General features: G+C 42.4%; 2 protein-coding genes across 2 annotated transcripts in view; both read right to left on the reverse strand. All coding sequences in view use genetic code 11, as the record gives it.

Annotated features, from left to right (window-relative positions):
* The window catches only part of EGR_08834 (FERM, RhoGEF and pleckstrin domain-containing protein), a gene marked incomplete at both ends in the record, with an annotated part of 20,170 nt that extends 9,430 nt beyond the window's left edge, over positions 1 to 10,740 (reverse strand). Inside the window, 13 exons of the mRNA XM_024498083.1 lie at positions 1,841 to 1,933; positions 2,168 to 2,485; positions 3,495 to 3,776; positions 3,918 to 4,211; positions 4,333 to 4,577; positions 5,013 to 5,518; positions 6,535 to 6,677; positions 6,745 to 6,900; positions 8,848 to 8,935; positions 9,027 to 9,150; positions 9,994 to 10,249; positions 10,294 to 10,398; positions 10,633 to 10,740. Of these exons, the coding sequence (XP_024347485.1) occupies positions 1,841 to 1,933; positions 2,168 to 2,485; positions 3,495 to 3,776; positions 3,918 to 4,211; positions 4,333 to 4,577; positions 5,013 to 5,518; positions 6,535 to 6,677; positions 6,745 to 6,900; positions 8,848 to 8,935; positions 9,027 to 9,150; positions 9,994 to 10,249; positions 10,294 to 10,398; positions 10,633 to 10,740 (2,718 nt within the window). The remainder of the gene's footprint in view (positions 1 to 1,840; positions 1,934 to 2,167; positions 2,486 to 3,494; positions 3,777 to 3,917; positions 4,212 to 4,332; positions 4,578 to 5,012; positions 5,519 to 6,534; positions 6,678 to 6,744; positions 6,901 to 8,847; positions 8,936 to 9,026; positions 9,151 to 9,993; positions 10,250 to 10,293; positions 10,399 to 10,632) is intronic.
* Positions 10,741 to 14,287: 3,547 nt separating this feature from the next.
* On the reverse strand, positions 14,288 to 15,722 carry EGR_08835 (4-hydroxybutyrate coenzyme A transferase; the record flags this gene model as incomplete). The annotated part of the gene is made up of 3 exons (XM_024498084.1): positions 14,288 to 14,345; positions 14,412 to 15,423; positions 15,461 to 15,722. 3 exons carry the CDS (start codon positions 15,720 to 15,722, stop codon positions 14,288 to 14,290), a joined length of 1,332 nt encoding a protein of 443 aa, XP_024347486.1.
* Between the last annotated feature and the right edge of the window lie 1,969 nt (positions 15,723 to 17,691).

Genomic DNA, 17,691 nt, shown 5'->3' on the forward strand with positions numbered 1-17,691 from the left:
GAGTGTATTGACAACAGTGAGCCATCGTGGAGAGCGGCATTCAGTATGAAGTGACCCCAAGGTGTCATTTGATGTCCAAGACGGGCTCTGTGAAACCTCAAAGCATTGCGAGTCGGATGTCCCACTACTTTCCATCACTTAGCTTGAACAACAATGTTTGAAGTAGAACTTGATGGGATGATTTCGGAGACTCAGTAGACAACAATGATTGATGGTTGATTGAAATAGTGTTATACCGCTGACCAAGTATGTCCATTGCGACGGAGATTTTGGCCCAAGAACTGCGCACATTCGAGCTTAGAAGTTGCCCTACTTAAATCACTCAGCTAAGATTTCTCCATACGCAACACTTCGGTTCTTACGCATTTTTTATGGAATAGTTTTTTCCTTTTTTTTAAACAAGAGGAAATAATTTGCCACCTTTTTTCTTTGCTCTAGGAGTAGTTGAATAGGCCATGAAAGTTCGCCAGCAGAGAAATGAACAAAGCCCCAGAGAAAAGGAGGCAGTAACAGGGAGGAAGAGGAGAGGGAGATAGAGAGGATTAAATTCAAGAGAGAGTCGGAGTTTTCCAGTAACAAAAAGGGAAAGAAGTTGGCGAATTTGCCTCCCATCATCATCAAGTTATCAGCCTAGCTCCCCTTCTGACCTAATCTCGTGGCGACGCTTTCTTGACAACAGGAGGAAAAAGTTATTTTCTATGTTCTGAAGACGCAATACCTTGGTAGCTTTCGTGGCCGTATCACTTAAATAAATTCTTCCTTAAGGGATTTTTTAAATAAGCGGACTGGAGTGTTTATTTTAACCAAGCTGGGACTTGTAGGGGCAGTTCCTGCAAATAATGGGCGACGCGGATGTCGTTACCAGAGCTCCACTAATCCACCCCGGTTCACATACATCCTTAATCAAGACTGGGGTAACACTTGTACTGCGTGTATGTGTGCTTGCGGTTAACAGCTTTTGATAATAAAATCCGACAACGGGGTACATCTCCAACTGGCGGACATCTAGCCTTATCTAAAACAGACATTAATTACAGTATGGCGTGGTTACGGCACGTCCAGCCGTTCGGTATTAAGGCATTTGAACATAAAGTTTTCATGAATAAGTCCACTATGGAGGGAGATAGAGCACCTTTAGCCGCCATTCCTGAATACAAGGGTGTGACAGTAGTCAGATGGACAACCGAGGTCAGGTCGTATCCACCACCCCGCTATAGTCTGACTCTATGCGAGGACTCAGTTAGCCCTCAGACATGAGGTGAATTTGCGCCTCTAACGTATACACACTCCTTAAATAAAATTTACAACTTTATAGCCACTTCCACTTCAAGATGACAGAACAACCGGCTTGTCAGATGGAAGTAGAACTCCCTACCTCCTCCTCATCCTTCCCCTTCTCGGGTCTTCGCTGTTTTCAAGGAAAACCCAATTTTTTTCCGTCGGTAAAACTAGACCTGATTAATAGAGCTGAAAAAGGCTTGAATGTTTAAGGGAAACTAAGGTTTTAATCAATGAAGGGAAACGAATTCGCTTAAAAAACGGGGAAGGAAAAGGAGGGGAAAACTTAGCCTTCCAGGAAACATAAAGTTTTGCAAGGAAAAGAAATATATTAATAAGCTATAAAAGGCTTATAGGATATTACGCTATCTAACTTGCTAAAATACGCTTAATATACATTAGTGAGACCGGACTCAGATATTGCAATAAATGCGTCACATATATGTGACGTCGGTAGTCGATTTGTTAGGTGAAACAGCAACTACGGTTCGTTAAAAATAATATCGTCTTTTCTTTAAAACTTCAAAAGTGCTGGTCAGATTACAAAACATGAACTCCATACCTCACAAACGACATCCAAATCCTTCTTGTACGTCCGTTCCGTCATTGTCAGCTCTCGCAACAGGTGGTAGGCAACACTGGCAGGAGCTCTCGGCTATAAAGTATCAATGGGAAGTAAACAAGTTCTGCTTAAAAAAAGGAATAACAACAAGGTGCAGGGAAATGCTTGTTACTTAAATGTACATCTTGAGTGACCGCAGATTCTGCTATAATCTATTGGTCCTTAAGTACACTAATGACGAGTCATTCTTCCGCGCTGGGATTTCCTTGTTACACATCTATGGAAATGGAAGAGGATGCTGCAAAAGATCCACTTAAATGCACTGACCAGATTTCTGGAACTGCAAGAAGTCGACCCTTGTCGAGAGGAACGCAAAGATCGATCTTCATGACGGGATTTTGAGGAGAGTGAGACGAGACTGCGAGAAGATGCGGAGGAGGTAGCGGCAGCAACACTACCAGTAGCGGAGGAATTCGTGGAACTGCGATTCACCGCTAGTGCCGTGGCTATATCGTCCTGGGTGGTGGTGGACGCCTCTGCATACCGATCGCGCTTTGCCATGGGGCGGTGGAGACTGGCGCTGCGTGAAGCAAATTGATGGTGAGAGAGGGACCGGTTTTCCTCCTCTTCATCTTCATCGAGATCCTGAAAGCAGGAACAAAGATTATTGCTCCTCTCCTTCTGTGATAAACAAGTAGGCTCTTTCAGCTCTTCTGTCGATTGACACACAGTTAATTTCGGATCGTGTAACCTCCTTAGGGTGGAAGGGGGTGGTATCGCAGAGCTCCGTTACTAGCTCTTAGGTTTGTTTAACAGAGGACCAACTTATAAGTGGATCGAGTGGTAACTACCAGAAGAACAACATTTGTTGTGGGCAGCTAAACCTGTGGTGACTCACATCAACAGAAGAGTCAAGGTAACTGTTTACAGTATCCTGCGATAGCAGTAAACAGTGGAGGATATCTGAAGACTTATTACCTTTTTATGATGTAAAAATCTGGTAATAACTTATGTAGATAACTTAACAATGGCTAAATGACAATAAAAGACAAAAAGAGGGAAATATAGACAACAGGCTGAGACGTTGTTAGGTGATAAAAACATATTGGGGCGATTTCCGGCACAATTCACCGCGGTAACTTTGAAGCGTAGGCGGGTAGGTTTTACGTCAGTCAGTCACCAATACTGTCAACAAGTATCTTCAAAAGGCCCTTTCCTATAAAATAATCAGTTGAACTTGCGTAGTTGATTTATTTGGCTTTTGTTAATAGACTGGTCCAACTATTTTGTCAGTAGGTGATGTGACAGAACACCACCACAACCGGAAGATGCATTTAAGATTCACCTTAAGTGCCAACATCTTCACAATTTCTTAAAATACCATTTGTTAAGAGAATACTGCCACTGCAAATCCTGATACACAAAACTACTCATTAAGTTGTCAGTAGTATGAAGCAAACCGTGATAGGGTTAATTCATGTGGAATTAATTATCACGATGCATCGTCCTATCATCTGTACTGGAATAATATGGTTTCTCCTCATCCATTATATTATAAAAGATTTTTTACCCCTCTACTTATAAGCTTTAACAGTAATATTTTGCCATCTACCTCATTATCAGTAGGCAGCAAACTCTGGCAGCTCGATCTTACACTCCGCGCCGCTAAACTGAGACACGAGGCCTGCATTGGTCTTCGTGTTGAAAAATCTCCCTCTACCGGTATGACATTAAAGGGGTAGGGATGAGCAGGATCGGGATCCTGCATTTCCATTGGTGGAGGAGGCGGTGGTGGGGGCAACTCCTCATCCTCCTCCACACCCCCTGCCGAGGCATCAAATGGGGGTCTTGAAAGAGAAGCCGATTTTGAGGTGATGCCAGAATCCAAAGTGCTGGAAGAGAGCTGCCGGTCACGTGGATGCACACTATCTCTCCTCTGGAAGAAAAGCGTAAGTGTAGGTTTGCAGATTGTAACAACATCCTGGAGGCAAGACCTTCTAGTCCTCCATATAAGCATGCTTTAAGAACCACAAGAGTGATTTAACGCATTGCGAAGATGTGAAGGTCAAAGACGTACCTCAGGAGCTGGTGGAGGAGGACCGTGTGGACGAGACCGAAGAAGTTGTGGAAGACTGCTGGCAGTGCTGGAACCACCGGGAATGGGAGCTGTGTTGCTAATGTCTTGTGGAACGACTCCAGTAGGTCCTCCAATCATTGTTGCCGCTACTGCTGCCGCCGTAGAACCACTGTAAGGGCCCCCAATGGGTGAAGTGGCAACAGTGGGAGCTTGCGAAGCTGGAGCCGAGCTGAATCCACTGCCCACCACGTTTAAGGGCCGTGGGACTGCAACCAGCTGGGTATCGGAGATGAGCTAGAATTGGAAAATGCAAGAACGCTGGGCGAGGCACCCGTACGTCATAGGGTAACTTCAGGAGTAAATTAAGTGTTACAATCCAGGCGAGGGGAAAAGGGGGTTTCAAGATGATCCTCACCCTCCCAGTAGCACTATCAACGTAAACAACCCTTCCAGACGCAGGTCTTTGAGCTGATGGAATCACCGTACACGCTGTGGAAAGTCCAGTTTGCGAAGTGGTAAGAAAATTCGGTGAAAGCACCCGTGCAGTTGGTAGATGACTCAACGTCTGTGGGCAGACATTTCCACCGTCCTGAAGGCTTCCATTACGTGGAGCCTGTGTAGTCATGACAAGGGAGGTTTGCAACGTTGAATAGGTCGGTTCTAGAAAGGAAATAAATGCCAGCAGTGATAGTAGTTCCAGTAAAGTTTAAAGTGACTTCCTTTTTTAGCTTGTTTTAACGAGGTAAAAAACTGCCAAGGAATATGCTTGAGACGCAAATCTAATTACTTTTGAGGTCGGGGATAAAGAAGAAAATGGAGGGGAAAAAAGATCTTGTCGCCAAAAAGGATGGTGAAAAGGCAGAAGAAAAAGTTGAGAAAATTCCCTCAGAGAGATAAGGTGACTATGGCGGAATCAGAGATGGGGAAGCAGACAGACCAGAACAAATGACATGCTCGTTTGACCAACGAACTCTGAAGTACAGAAGTCATTTTTCAGATTGAACCACTTAACAATCATTCAAGCTACAAGCCTACTAATCAAATAACCCATTAAAATGGAAGCGACAAATACTTAGATGAAAATATTTCTCCTACCTTTTCCATTCACTGGAGAAAATGCTCTCTGTTGTTGTTGATGCTGGTGTTGGATGGCTGAAAGCCATGCATTCTGCTGTTGTTGATCCGCACTAGTTGTCGGCAACATCACCAGAAATCCCCCTCCACCTGTCGCTGCAACAGCCTGTGTCGTCGTCACAGTAGTCCTTCCAATTGTCCCATCAGCCCGTCTCGGTACGACCAGCATCACCCTCTGAGGATACCTCAGAGAGCCGCCTGTTGGTAGCTGGACAAAGGAGGGTACTGCAGCGTCGTCTACAGTACCGGCAAGAGGAAGACTACGTGCTGTCACCTGAGATGGCTGTTGTGCTGTTGATGTTGCCTGTTGTTGCTGTTGTTGGATGACATGGTGGTGATGATGAAGGTGGTTTGCATCAGAGCCGATGGATACAGCAGAAGTGAGGATCGGTTGCGAGGTATTGCTGACACCGCCACATCCACGACCTGGAGATCGGTTGACACGACCGGTTGAAGAGGCAGAGGCGCTGAAAGACAAGGCAATGTAGGAGATTCACTGCAAATTATGTTAATAGATAGGATTCGAAATCAGTGGATGAGTGAGTAAATCCGGGTTTGAGGGGCCACAAAATAGGGATAAATGCATAAACTAGGCAGCTCCATTGAGGGGATGCATCCGACACTTTTATTCTTTAGGAAAGAATATACCCGCTTTTATTAATGCTTTGAAGAAGATTTACGGCCCAATGCATTTTAGAAGGGAGACAAGTGATGTAACTCGATAGAATTCATGAAGACATTAAAATCATATTGGCTTTATACAACTGCCGCTATATCTGGCTCTGCAGCAGGTACTAGTAGAGGAGCGAAACCCGGGTTGAGCGACTTTAATTCTAAAGGAATTTGCGCATAAATTATGCATTTCCTTTAGAAAAGATTGGCTATAGGCAAACGCCTATGCAAATAGTGATTGGAATTCAAAAAGTGGCCTCAAAAAATTGTCTTAATGTATTTTCAGATTAAATATGGCAACAACTTACACAATTATGTAAAACAAGGCAGTGACGTTTTTTCTCATCAAAAGGCCCTCATAAATAATCAAAAAAGGGACTAAGCTAAATAAAATTGCCTTTTATTTCAAGAAAATTATGCAAAAAAATTGAAGGGTAAGTATTAAATTGATGATCCTGAATCAACCAATGAAACAACAAACAAAATAGGGCAGTCAGCCAATCCGATCATAACAAGTTGGTTCGTAATCGACCAATGAAATATTGATCAAATTGAGGAATCAGCCAATCATACTGCCAACAAATCAAGCCCATCAATTGGTCAAAAATCCGCTTGCAATTTATTTAAACCACTTGGTTTTATTTTTCTAGCTTGTGGCTTATTTGGTGCAATTTTCAACCCCTTTCCGCTTCATTAACACCAGAAGCACTTACCAAAAAAAGCAAAACGACAAATTGAAGAAAAAGTTTCGAAAATACTTAACCCATAAAAATTACCTCATTCTTATGGAGGATTGAGAAGCATAACTCACACTTGTGCGGCGTTCTTGGAGGCCTTCCCCGATTTTCCCACAACCTTTACCGACTGACAACGGAAAAATGCGTGGTGTTCGATGCATTGCTTCCAGAAGCCTTTGCACTCATTTCGCGACTCAAAAAAGAACTCTACAGCGTCCTACAAGAAGACGAGAATGTAATTGAGAAAAAAAAAACAGTTAGGGGAGAAGAGAAGTTGGACTTACGTAACCCTCAGGGTGAAGTTTAATAAGGAATTTCTTGCGTTTGAAGCTTAACTTGCGAATACGAGCCCAGGAGAAGGTGTTTACCTTAGAGACGCCTTGAAAGACGAAAAGACCGGCATGTGACACGGCCAGGTTCAGTGGCATTCCATCCGACCCCTAGTATTTAGAAGAAGGAATTACGTAATGGGAGTATCTCTCAGTTGCAATGACTCTTTAGCCCCAAGCCCAATGGTTGGGGGAGGTAGAAAAGCCGCCACCATTTAAAAATGCACATCCTTTAACCGGAGGCCTCCGACTTACCGAGGTCGGCCAATTAATACCTTGTGCTGTCCAGTGGGCATGTCAAACTGGACTAAATTGAAGACGTTTGGCATGGGGCTACTAACTAATCAACATGTAGATGCAAGTAAGGTGGTAAGCCGAAATAGACGGCTAGCATTGTCTCGGGCATTGGACAGATACTCGCACGCAAAGCGATTGTTGCATGAGGCGAGTCAATCCCCCTCCACCCCCCCCCCGCCCTCTCTCCCTAATGCAGATAACAAAGAGAACAAAACCCGGGGCATAATAGAATCGATGGCAAGCATTGCCCACGGTGAGACAAATAGTCGCCTCGCCTCCATGAAAATTTAATGACGGGGGCTACACAACTCGTGGGTGGCTTTCAAAGCACCCAACCACATCGTAATGGTGAAAATAGGAGAGGAAGAGGTCAAAAAAAAGAGATGAGCTACTTGCTCGCTGTAATGGAATGTTTAGCCATGCATTTAACTAAGAGGGCTCTTCGATCGCCACGATCTTGACCACCAGCCCAAGAGGGGAGAAGAGGTGACCCAGACGCTGCAGTAAAAACTCGTCTAGTCTCATCCCTGCCTCGAACTAAGACAATAATGTAGCCGACGTATCAAAAATGCCTCCAAGGAGCTTTGTTGACAAATTAGGTCTATAAGACCCAATAATGAAGACTTGTGATCGCTGCCCTCAACGTCACGAGCTCTACATTAACCCTCCGTAATGGAGTGCGACCATAGAAGAAAGAATCTTTTTGCACTTAGATTGACCTCTTTGACCTTACTCACACGTCAATATGTCTTCAACGGGGAATGAGCTCAAAATCCTCTCTTTCAGTCAGGAATGGCATACAGAAGCAAACACACTCCCACACCGAATCAAATTCGCGTCATTAAAGTCCCATCGCTGGCTCCCTCATTCTCACTCGTCCGCTCATAAAATGAGGGTTTCGAGGCAAGCCAGTTGGGGAGAGAGAGGGAGCGAGAGAATTAGAGAGGAGTTGAGCAAATGGGTAGAATTTTTTTGATGCAGAGGCGAAAATGTGCCATTACAGAATGCAACGACATTGAGCACTAAGTGACCGTGAAGCTGTTCCAGCCTCGTCAATAGTTGTTGGCTTGCGAACAATTTCGAGATCCATAACGAGGAGCCGGGGGAGAGAGGTGGGCGTAAACAAGCCCCGCTATTAAGTCTTTAGTTATGAAAAGTTGAGTTTTACCAAACCGCTTTCTAGCCGTGGTCATTGCTACCTGTTTGTGAGAATTTTGTTGGATTTTCAAGGGTAAAAGGGGGTCCTGTTAATGGTTTGCGGAACTGAGCGTGACCCACTTCATCGGACTACTTTGAACTTTGGCAATAAACCCTTATCCACTCATTTATTCATTCGTACGTCCATCCATCTTGTACCTATTCATCCATCCTCTTTGAATGTCCATCAAACGGTGAGGAAATAACTACAGGTTCTTAATCGAGGAAGTTTCCATCTGTACTTGGTCGTTTGTTCCACCTTGCAGCTGCTGGTATTATCGGTTTCTCATCAATGTAAGAACGTTCAGTTTCCCATTCTCAAGGACTTAGATTTTGTGATAAATTTACTGTTGCATATACTCACTACTGAAAGGATTATTTACTCTGGATCACAAATGAGAGCGGAGCCAAAGCCGAGGCGAAGGTAAAACAAAAAATTGGCGATTGGGCCAACCTGAAAGCGGCAACGGTAGAATTAAGTTGATGCATCAACTTAATGTGAATTGGTATGGCAAAGAAGAGTAAGGAGTAGAAGTGAAAAAGTCTACCAATTTGAGGGCTCACCTTGACCGGTTTTAATCGGATTCCATACATTTCAACCTTCCTAGCTGTGTCCAAAAGACTTAAATCAGCTTCTGTTGGCGTTTGACCGCTAAAATTACGGAAAAAAGAAGGATAGAATTCAGCATTTCTACTTTCGCATAGTAAAAAGTGAGTGGATACATTCACCACATTGGACCCACATTAGGCTTCGATGACATTCCATAACCTTGTCAAGAAATTCCGGAGTTGCTGAAGGAACCAATCGTAGACCCGCAAGGTAGGAATGATCCAGAAATGCATCCTCCAAATAATCGCCAATTTCAGCTAATTAAAGTCAAAAAAGTAGGGTAATCGCCTTTTTTATGCTGTGAACAATAAATCAGACACTCAGATTATGACCGAGGCATAGCACGAGGTGAAGCAAAACGCTTGTGCGGCCAAAAGCGGCCACTTTGGATCAGTTGTCACCCACACAAAGACATCATTAGATCTGGTTAAAACACTGATCGTGAAAAGGAATGCAGCCTCACTGTAGATGGAATCACAGAGTAAAATGTCAAAAGGAGCGTCTATACATTGTTTGCAAAGTGGTGGCATAGCCTAACAACTGTTTTGTGCTTTTTTGTACTTTGGACAGAGAATTTTAAGAGGCCTGACACAAAACTATCAACAAACACGACAACTTTTCATGCAAAAAGTAGGTTATTCTAGTTAGACCTAAAAAGTTTGCTTGCATAAAATCACCTTTTTAGCAAAATTGCAAGAAAATAACCCAACGAGTCGGTCAAAATGGCAATTCTTTTAAAGCGGCATTAAACTAAAACACATATTTACTAATCACCATTTTTAGGAAGCATCGGCTTGGTACTTTCGCTGCCGGTCAATGCTAGACAGTCCGTTGCGTGTGGGGAATAAAGCCCTAAGTAGTCTTTTGATAGTCAGCTCCAAAACCAAAAAATCACGGTGTTTTGCTGATGCTTTTTCTTTATTTAAAGATTTAGAGGGGACTACTGCGAATTCCGCCTCAAGTATGGGAATGCAATTCATCTTAATCAACTAAAAATGGACGTATGAATAAGAACTTCTTGAAGTTGATCTTGAAGGAACATACAAAGTGCCACTCACTAGCCACATACTACAGGTTATGAGACGAGTATGATAACTCACCCTGAACAATGAAAGCGGCCAGGAGGGCGGCCGTATTTTCGCTGCACTGGATTTGACCACGGTAGAGATCCCGCTTGATTTGGAGGGCAAACAGATACCTGTAGGTGGTAACAAAAAAGAAGAAACTAAGAAACCTGGTAAATTCATCTTCAAGTAGGTTTGGATGCGGGGCGTAGAACTTTACGCAGAAGGTGAAAATGAATTCCTTCTCCGCATTGTGCTGTTTGCACAGAGGTTTGAGATGATCTAGCCAGCACTAAAAGGAAAGATGGGGTGTAAAGGGAAGAAATATGGCGCTACGGTATTGCCGTCTCTATTAACATATTCTAGATCGAAGTAATCCGTTTCAAGAACGCCTAATCGATCCATTAGGGCGGTGTAAAGATCTTGGCCAGAGGAACGTAGCTAAAGGAAAAAGTGAAATGTTAAAATTATAAAACACAAGGAGCAAACAAACACGTGAATTCTAAAAATTTTGTGCAATTTAAAATTTCTCAAAACCTTATTAACTGATGTATGCACATTAATGGATAATGAGGACAGATTTCGGGGAACTTTCTACTGTTATGGTAACACCTAAACAGAAGATAGCAAAAAACAGGAGGTTTTTCAGTAGAACTGACTTGTGGTAAAACTTACAGACATTTGGAAGTGCTGACGTGTTAAATCAAGCATTTCAACTTGGATTTGAAGGGATTTATTGGTCATTTTTAAATTTGCAGAAGACAAATTTGTCGTACTTGGCATTCTACAAGACCGAGTTAAGGTTAAAATAATTTTTCGGGGATTTGGATTTGTGAATGCAATAAAGCAGCAAAGTTACCTTACTAAAAAAATGAGAAGATTTGATAGAACATCATTATACACGATTATAAGTGATTTTTACAAATTTTCATTGTAAAAAATACTCGCAGAGGTACAATGATCAGACTAGTTTGATATTAAATCCTCGAATCCTCTAATGAATAACCCGCACACAATGTGCGAATCAATGGGGGAATTGCTAAAAATGGCGGTTAAGACCTTAAGATGTGATTTGATCAATTATAACAAACTAAACAATTTAGCATTTTTGCAACTTTGCTTGCAACTGTCTTAGGTAATATGCATAACTTGGCTCATAAAACAATTATGGGGCGAAAATTCTACCTTTGATATTACTTTTACATTGTCAAAATCCAATTCTATTTTGGCATTCTTGCCATATTTATCATTTGCGCTTAACCAGTTTTACTATCTACTTTTTGCTAATTAAAACAAAGACCTATTGCATTACTTAGCTCCAGTGGATAGACAAATATACGTATTTCAAGTGGATATTTATTTGTAGCAGGTACGGGGAAATGAACCAGCTAAAATGAGTGTCCACAGCTTTTTACAGGAATACTGACCTAATAGCAGCGTCATATGGCAAAAAATTAGCACAGGTCTATCAGGTTAGAATGCCGCTTTTATTCCTCTGTACCACGTTATTCCCACTCAAGTTCTGCCCGGCTATACCCACCTGGGTTCTGTCCAGCAAGTAGATAATGCTAGGTCGCATACTTGATATCTTTGCAGAGCAAAGGTTGACGATTCTGCAACAAAGCTCTTTAAGATGGTTCACGAAAAGTGTTTATTGAGCTGTTGGTGGCTTTCCTACAAAATACCAGGTTGGGGTAGCTGCCAAGGGTAGACGTCATTTTTAACCCTTTTGTTAAGGTTCGTGACAGATTCTCCCATCTTTTGCTCCTCAAAGATTTACAGCCAAACAGTAGTAATCAGGATAGATGTGCCCTACGATAAGTTTCGCTATTTCTGCTTCCATTGCAGTACCTGAGTCTACCCTGAAGGCGAAAGAAGGTACAGCACTTGGGCATACTATGTATTGTCAAACTACAAAAGGCGACTGGCGCCACTGGCCTGGTCTGGAGGCCAGCCCACCCTTTGAAGGCACGATAACCCTATTTCCGAAACCGAGGGACAAATAGACAATCAATGTACTGCAATTGCGATTTACTTTCTTGCTAAAAATAGCCTTTTTAGGGAGTCACCAAACCTTTACCAAGATGAAGAGTTAATGGTGCGCTTTTCATCTTATATACCTTAAAACACTTTTTGTTCTGCGCGTTTGTTTATGCTCCTCATCTAATTTACAAATAGCCTTTCGACGCAGTAACTTCAAGCATGTGCTTGAACTGTGACATTTTTTGCGAAAGCCCCAAGTGTTGTTTTTATTTTTCTTCTACTTCTTTCAACTAACGGCTTTCGAATAATTCACGAGGCTTATAATGCAAATATTTTTTCAAAAAACGAAAATTTCGTCGTAACAGGCCAACTGAGGGGTAGTAAGTCACTTTTTCTTTCAACTTTGCTAAGAAATGCTTATCACCAGCGCTTTCCCAAAATTATGACAACAAAAACGTGATTGTAAATGTTTTCAAATTGACAATCAAAGTGAAGGTGTCAAAATCCTGTGCCGAGATTATAGATTCGCCGTCGTAACTTGCCAAAATTGCAAGTACACTCGGATGTACTAGAAAAACCAAACAAAAAATTTAGAGGAGAGGACGTTTCTTGCATTGAAAGGATGTTTATGTGTTTTGTCAAACATTTTCTTTAGAACGGACGCCCTACTCGCAAAAACTGAAGCACCCGCGCAGCTGAACCCCGAGTTAAACAAGACGTCAGAGCATCGTATTTACATCTACTTCTCCCTTGGTTTTAAATGAAAAAAGTGAAAAGTCAGTTAAAAATCGTCAATCCTGCTTAAAATACGTTGAAAGCGGTCCTCCTGAGAAAAGGTAGGTGGCGCCGCGCCTAGTCAATGCCAGCACCCTTAAGGGCGTCACAGCGCCCACGCTGAAGTCAAAGGGTCGCTCATTCTGGCGTGTTACAGACGCCTGAGTGCTTCACATCAACCGTGAATTTGACTTTCAACAAGCAATGCCTCCTCCTCGGAGCTCAGATTAGAATAATTCAACCGCTCAAACGCTAATGACTGCGTAACCCAAGGTCTCGGACCTCATTTGCCCTCAATACCCACTATGTGACCCTAATGTGGGGAGGGTAGGGGACTTCAGCCTGGCTAGCCACTTTATTACCTCCTCATTATTCGTGCTTGTTGGCTGTATCCTTGGCGCTGTTGTTTCTGTTTACTTCTGTTCAAAGAAGCATGACCAACTGATTGGCTGGAGGCACTTTGAACAAAAGTAAGTAGGCTCATGCGTGTTTGTGTATCCTAACCTAGACGACGGGGAAGAAGGACGACGGTAATGACCGGTAAGTCAATCAGTAAGAGACGCCCGAATTGCCTGCCCACTTCTCTAAGGTTGTCTAGATTACCGTTGCCTCCTCCATTGCTTAATGACGCTTCCATCGCAACCCCTCACCGCCCCCCTCCCCGTCTTGATAGCCTGCCAAGCTGTTTTGCCCGCCCAGTCCTTGAGTCCATGCATTTGATTTGAGGCAATTATTAACGAGTCCCTAGCGTCATGCCATGGCAGAATAATAAGAGGTTTCTAAGTGAATTACTACGCTAGTCAGTGACCACATGCCTCGCCCTCGCGGTGAAGTTAAATTGATCAAACGAAATAACTGCTGCAAGATCTTACGGGTGAAGCCAAAAACACAGACCTCGTGATTAAACCAACACAAACTCAACAAACTAGGCTACAGTAAAGTAGGTCACGAGAATTCGCTCCCCTTTAACTTCGTGCTTTGTGCCAATGGCTTGATTAATCTAGATGGTGTTGATAAAGGGACGAATGGAGAGGAGAGGGAAAGAAAAGCAGTCAAAGTAGAGGGAAAATGCCTGGAAAGGCGTTGGATGGCTGATGGAGTGCATCTACGCTCTTTCATCTCATCGCCTGATTGTTGAACTAATGCCTAAGCTGCGATGCCCTCAGACCGCCGTCTGCACACAAGTCGTATGACTCCTCTCAGCAGTCGAGACGCCCCATTATTTGAGGTCGAGGTGACACATTTAGAGCGCCCGGGGCTAAAACCTTACTTATTTCATATCGTGCCATTAATTTCACTGAGTTGGTGCAATTTTTCCGTTCGTGTGTGTGCTTGGATATATGACCTTAAATAACCACTGACTGAACTTAGATGACATGAAAAATGAACAAAAAAGAGCATTTTTGATTCTATTTCTAACATCGAATTTATAAGGTGCCAATAACGGGGAGGAAAGGGTAATAAAATAGATGTGCGTGAGAGACAACAATGTCTGAGATTGAACTACAATAGACAAAAGCCGCAGCAGCGAAAACGAACTGTCCTGAGTTCTGAAGTACGCGGATAGAGAAGTCTAGTCACGTGAGGGCATGACTTTGAGAATTTCGAAGGCATCCTTTTCAAGCTGTTCCCTAGAAGGCAGGAAAAGAGAGTGAAAAATAAAGATTGAAAGATTTTCAGGTTTAGCAGTAACTAACCTATGGGCAGGATCGGCAATACGGATCAGCTCGTAAGCCCTCTGACGAAGGGATTTGCCAAAGAGAAAGGCAATACCGTGTTCAGTTACAACGTAATGAGCATGCGCCCTTGTGGTGACAACACCGGCACCCTTCTGAAGATAGGGCACAATTTTTGATTGGCCTTTTTTGGTGGTTGAGGCCAGAGCAATGATTGGGACACCTAGACCGTCCCTGGCAATAGCAGCGCCTCGTAAAAAGTCAACTTGACCACCAAAACCGGAGTAAATTCGCGAACCAATAGAATCAGAAACAATCTGACCGGTGATGTCAATCTCAATGCACGAGTTGATTGCAGTAGGACGTGGGTTTTGAGCAATGTTTGAAGGATCATTCGTCCACGCGATGTCTAGTAAGTCAATGCCGTTGTTGGCATTAACAAAATCGAAAGACTTTTTGGTTCCAATGATAAAACTGGAGACGATTTTGCCGGGAAAGAGGCGCTTTTTAGCATTGGTGACAGCTCCACTTTTAAAGAGGTCAACAAGTCCATCAGAGAAGAGTTCAGTGTGAACACCCAAATTTTTGTGGTTAGCAAGAAGAGCTAAAACGGAGTCAGGAATTGAACCAATTCCTGTCTGAAGAGTCGCCTCATCAGCAACTAATTCACTGGCAATAAGCTCAGCAATTTTCTTCTCCTGTGGAGAGCTTGGCTTAGACGCTAATTCGTACAGAGGCATTGGTCCATCAATTGTGTAATCGATATTACTGATGTGGATTTCAGCATCACCCTTACAGAGAGGAACATGGGGATTAATCTGGGCAACAATGATTTCGGCGGCCTCTAGGGCACTTCTTGTTACATCTACGCTACAACCGATGGAACAAAAGCCGTGATGATCAGGGGGAGAGACGTTAATAAGAGCATAGCGAAGGGGTATAATTCCTTTCCGGAAAAGTTTGGGAATTTCATGAAGGAAGATAGGAACATAGTCACCCTGACCAGAAGCGATGGCCTTACGGCAGTTTCCACCTAAAAACATGCCGATAAAAAGAAATTAGAGACATACCGGTGAAAAGAGAAGTGCTACGAAAGCGGTGCTTAACAGACTCGTCGTTAACAGGGAATTCCCCCTCAGTGTGAATATGGACGGTTTTAATGTCAGTTAAGTCTTTGTCGATAGCGTACTGACAAAGATGCTTAACCAAAATGGTAGGTGTCATAGCGCCACCCTGGACAAAAACATTTTGGCCACTTTGAAGATGCTGGAAAAGCTCAGCCGCACTGTCTACCTGCTTTGGAGCCTTATTGCCAATAGCACAGGTAGGCATCCGGAGATCATGAAGAGATCGTACGGATAAAAAGCGAAAAAGGAGTGGGGAAAACCGGCTAGAAAGTATTGCAGTCCGCATACCGAAGTGAGTGAAAAACTGAACCAAACCGGCGCTTTTACCAGATATCACCGGTGCGAAGCAATGAAACAAAGTAGGGCAATAAAATACTGACTTGAAATTCTTAAAATTAATTAACTTTAAATGTAAATCCACTACGTTTAAAATTTTAGTGCAGAAAAAAGGGGTTTGTGAGGCATGTTTATACGTGCAAAAAAATTTCAGGAGTACAGGATTTAAATTCCATAATAGTGAAGTCTGGTTAAATAATGCGGTCTTTTTTGCCAAAAAAAGCTTAAGCAAAGTAAACGAATTGCAAAACGCATTTACTTTTAACAAAAGTATAGCCTGTTTACACTTTTAGATGAAATTCCAGCAGACTTTCCTGCATATGTAAGAAGTGCTGTAGCATATGTGGGTATTACTAACAGAGATGATAATGCGGGTACACCCTGTAGACATTTATACACGAAAAAGGGAAAAAATTACTTGACAAAAATTTACAAGGCATTCAATAACAGGTGTGCCTTCAGATTGTGGTTTTCCAGCATGACACGGGGCTAAAGCAGTTGTTTATTTGACTTTTTCAATGTTTCTAATTTTTTACACATCAAAGCACCAAAGACATTATAGATCATCTTATTACCGGCAAATACACTTCTTCTGATAAGCTATGTCTGATCTTACATCAGAGTAAACCAAAGCAATTACACTATTGTATCGGCTTTGCTTGCTGCTGCCAGTAATGCAGCACCTCAAATTTCTCCTGTTGCTACAATAGACATAGTTTTTTGGATGAAAACTTGTTAGTGATATCGCGATGTCCGGTAGGCTTTTGGTATGGCCCAAGTGCATATTGTGGGAATGAAGTACAATTTGAAAGGGCTTTTACCTACGTTATTAAACACTAGATTAAACAATTTAGATTGTCGTCATTTGCTATTAAGAATACAATCCAAATAAACCTGATTTGTCTCACAAATTAAATGTCTACTTGTTAAAACTAGAATTTGCATGTGATGTAATGCGATGGCTGTCTGTTCGACTCGCCATTTTAGTAAAGGGGTCTAATGGGGTCTCCGCTGTTGCCTTTTTTTTTAGGTAAGCTGAGCTTCAAACCATTTTGGTAGACGCAACTGTAATACGATAGTGGTTTATCCCTCGGTTCTGGTGAGGCGCCACTTTTGTACTTCAAATTGGCCCCCTTATACCTCGCTGGGTGGGCTGGCCTTTTGGGCCATGCCAATAGCCCAGACACCTTCACCGTGCTGAATATATGTATTCTACTCGAGTATTGTGTCCCCATTCGTCTTCGGGGAGTATCGGGACGCTACACGACAGATGTTAAATATATGAAAGGGCTGCAGAATCATTTCAAATAGTAAACAAAAGAGAGTAAGGCAACACATTCTCTCCGGTTGTTTAGGGATTGTTGTGCAATAAGTAAATTGTTGAAAAGTGCACTTCCGGAAAAAGGTGGAAAGTAAAAATTTAAAGAGGCTGTTTTTAACCTTTACGTTTAATGGCTTTCCCCATTATCGTGGTAGTAGAGTAATACTATTAACCTTACCGCCTACACTTACTAGAGTGGTGGACAATCATTCTTTATCTAAAGAGAAGACATTGGGCATAGTATGTTGCATTTAAATAACTTTAATAGAGGCTTACATTTGGGACACCACAAATAAAATGCTTTTGGGTTTATTTGTCAATAGTTTGCGAAAATCCTACGCATAATTACAATGCCTTTTATAAATTTTTTTCTAAGCTCCTTTCAAGAGGTTTGTAAAAATTTGCATTAGCCAAATTCATTGTTTCTGAAACAATTCAGTCGAGATACCTTGAAATGCACATCCCATAACAAAGTGTTTCATGGCATTTGCAGTACCACCTAAACAAACTTTTTTTA

This window comes from Echinococcus granulosus, assembly GCF_000524195.1.
Source record: "Echinococcus granulosus chromosome Unknown EG_S00121, whole genome shotgun sequence".
In the NCBI taxonomy this organism is placed as follows: domain Eukaryota; kingdom Metazoa; phylum Platyhelminthes; class Cestoda; order Cyclophyllidea; family Taeniidae; genus Echinococcus; species Echinococcus granulosus.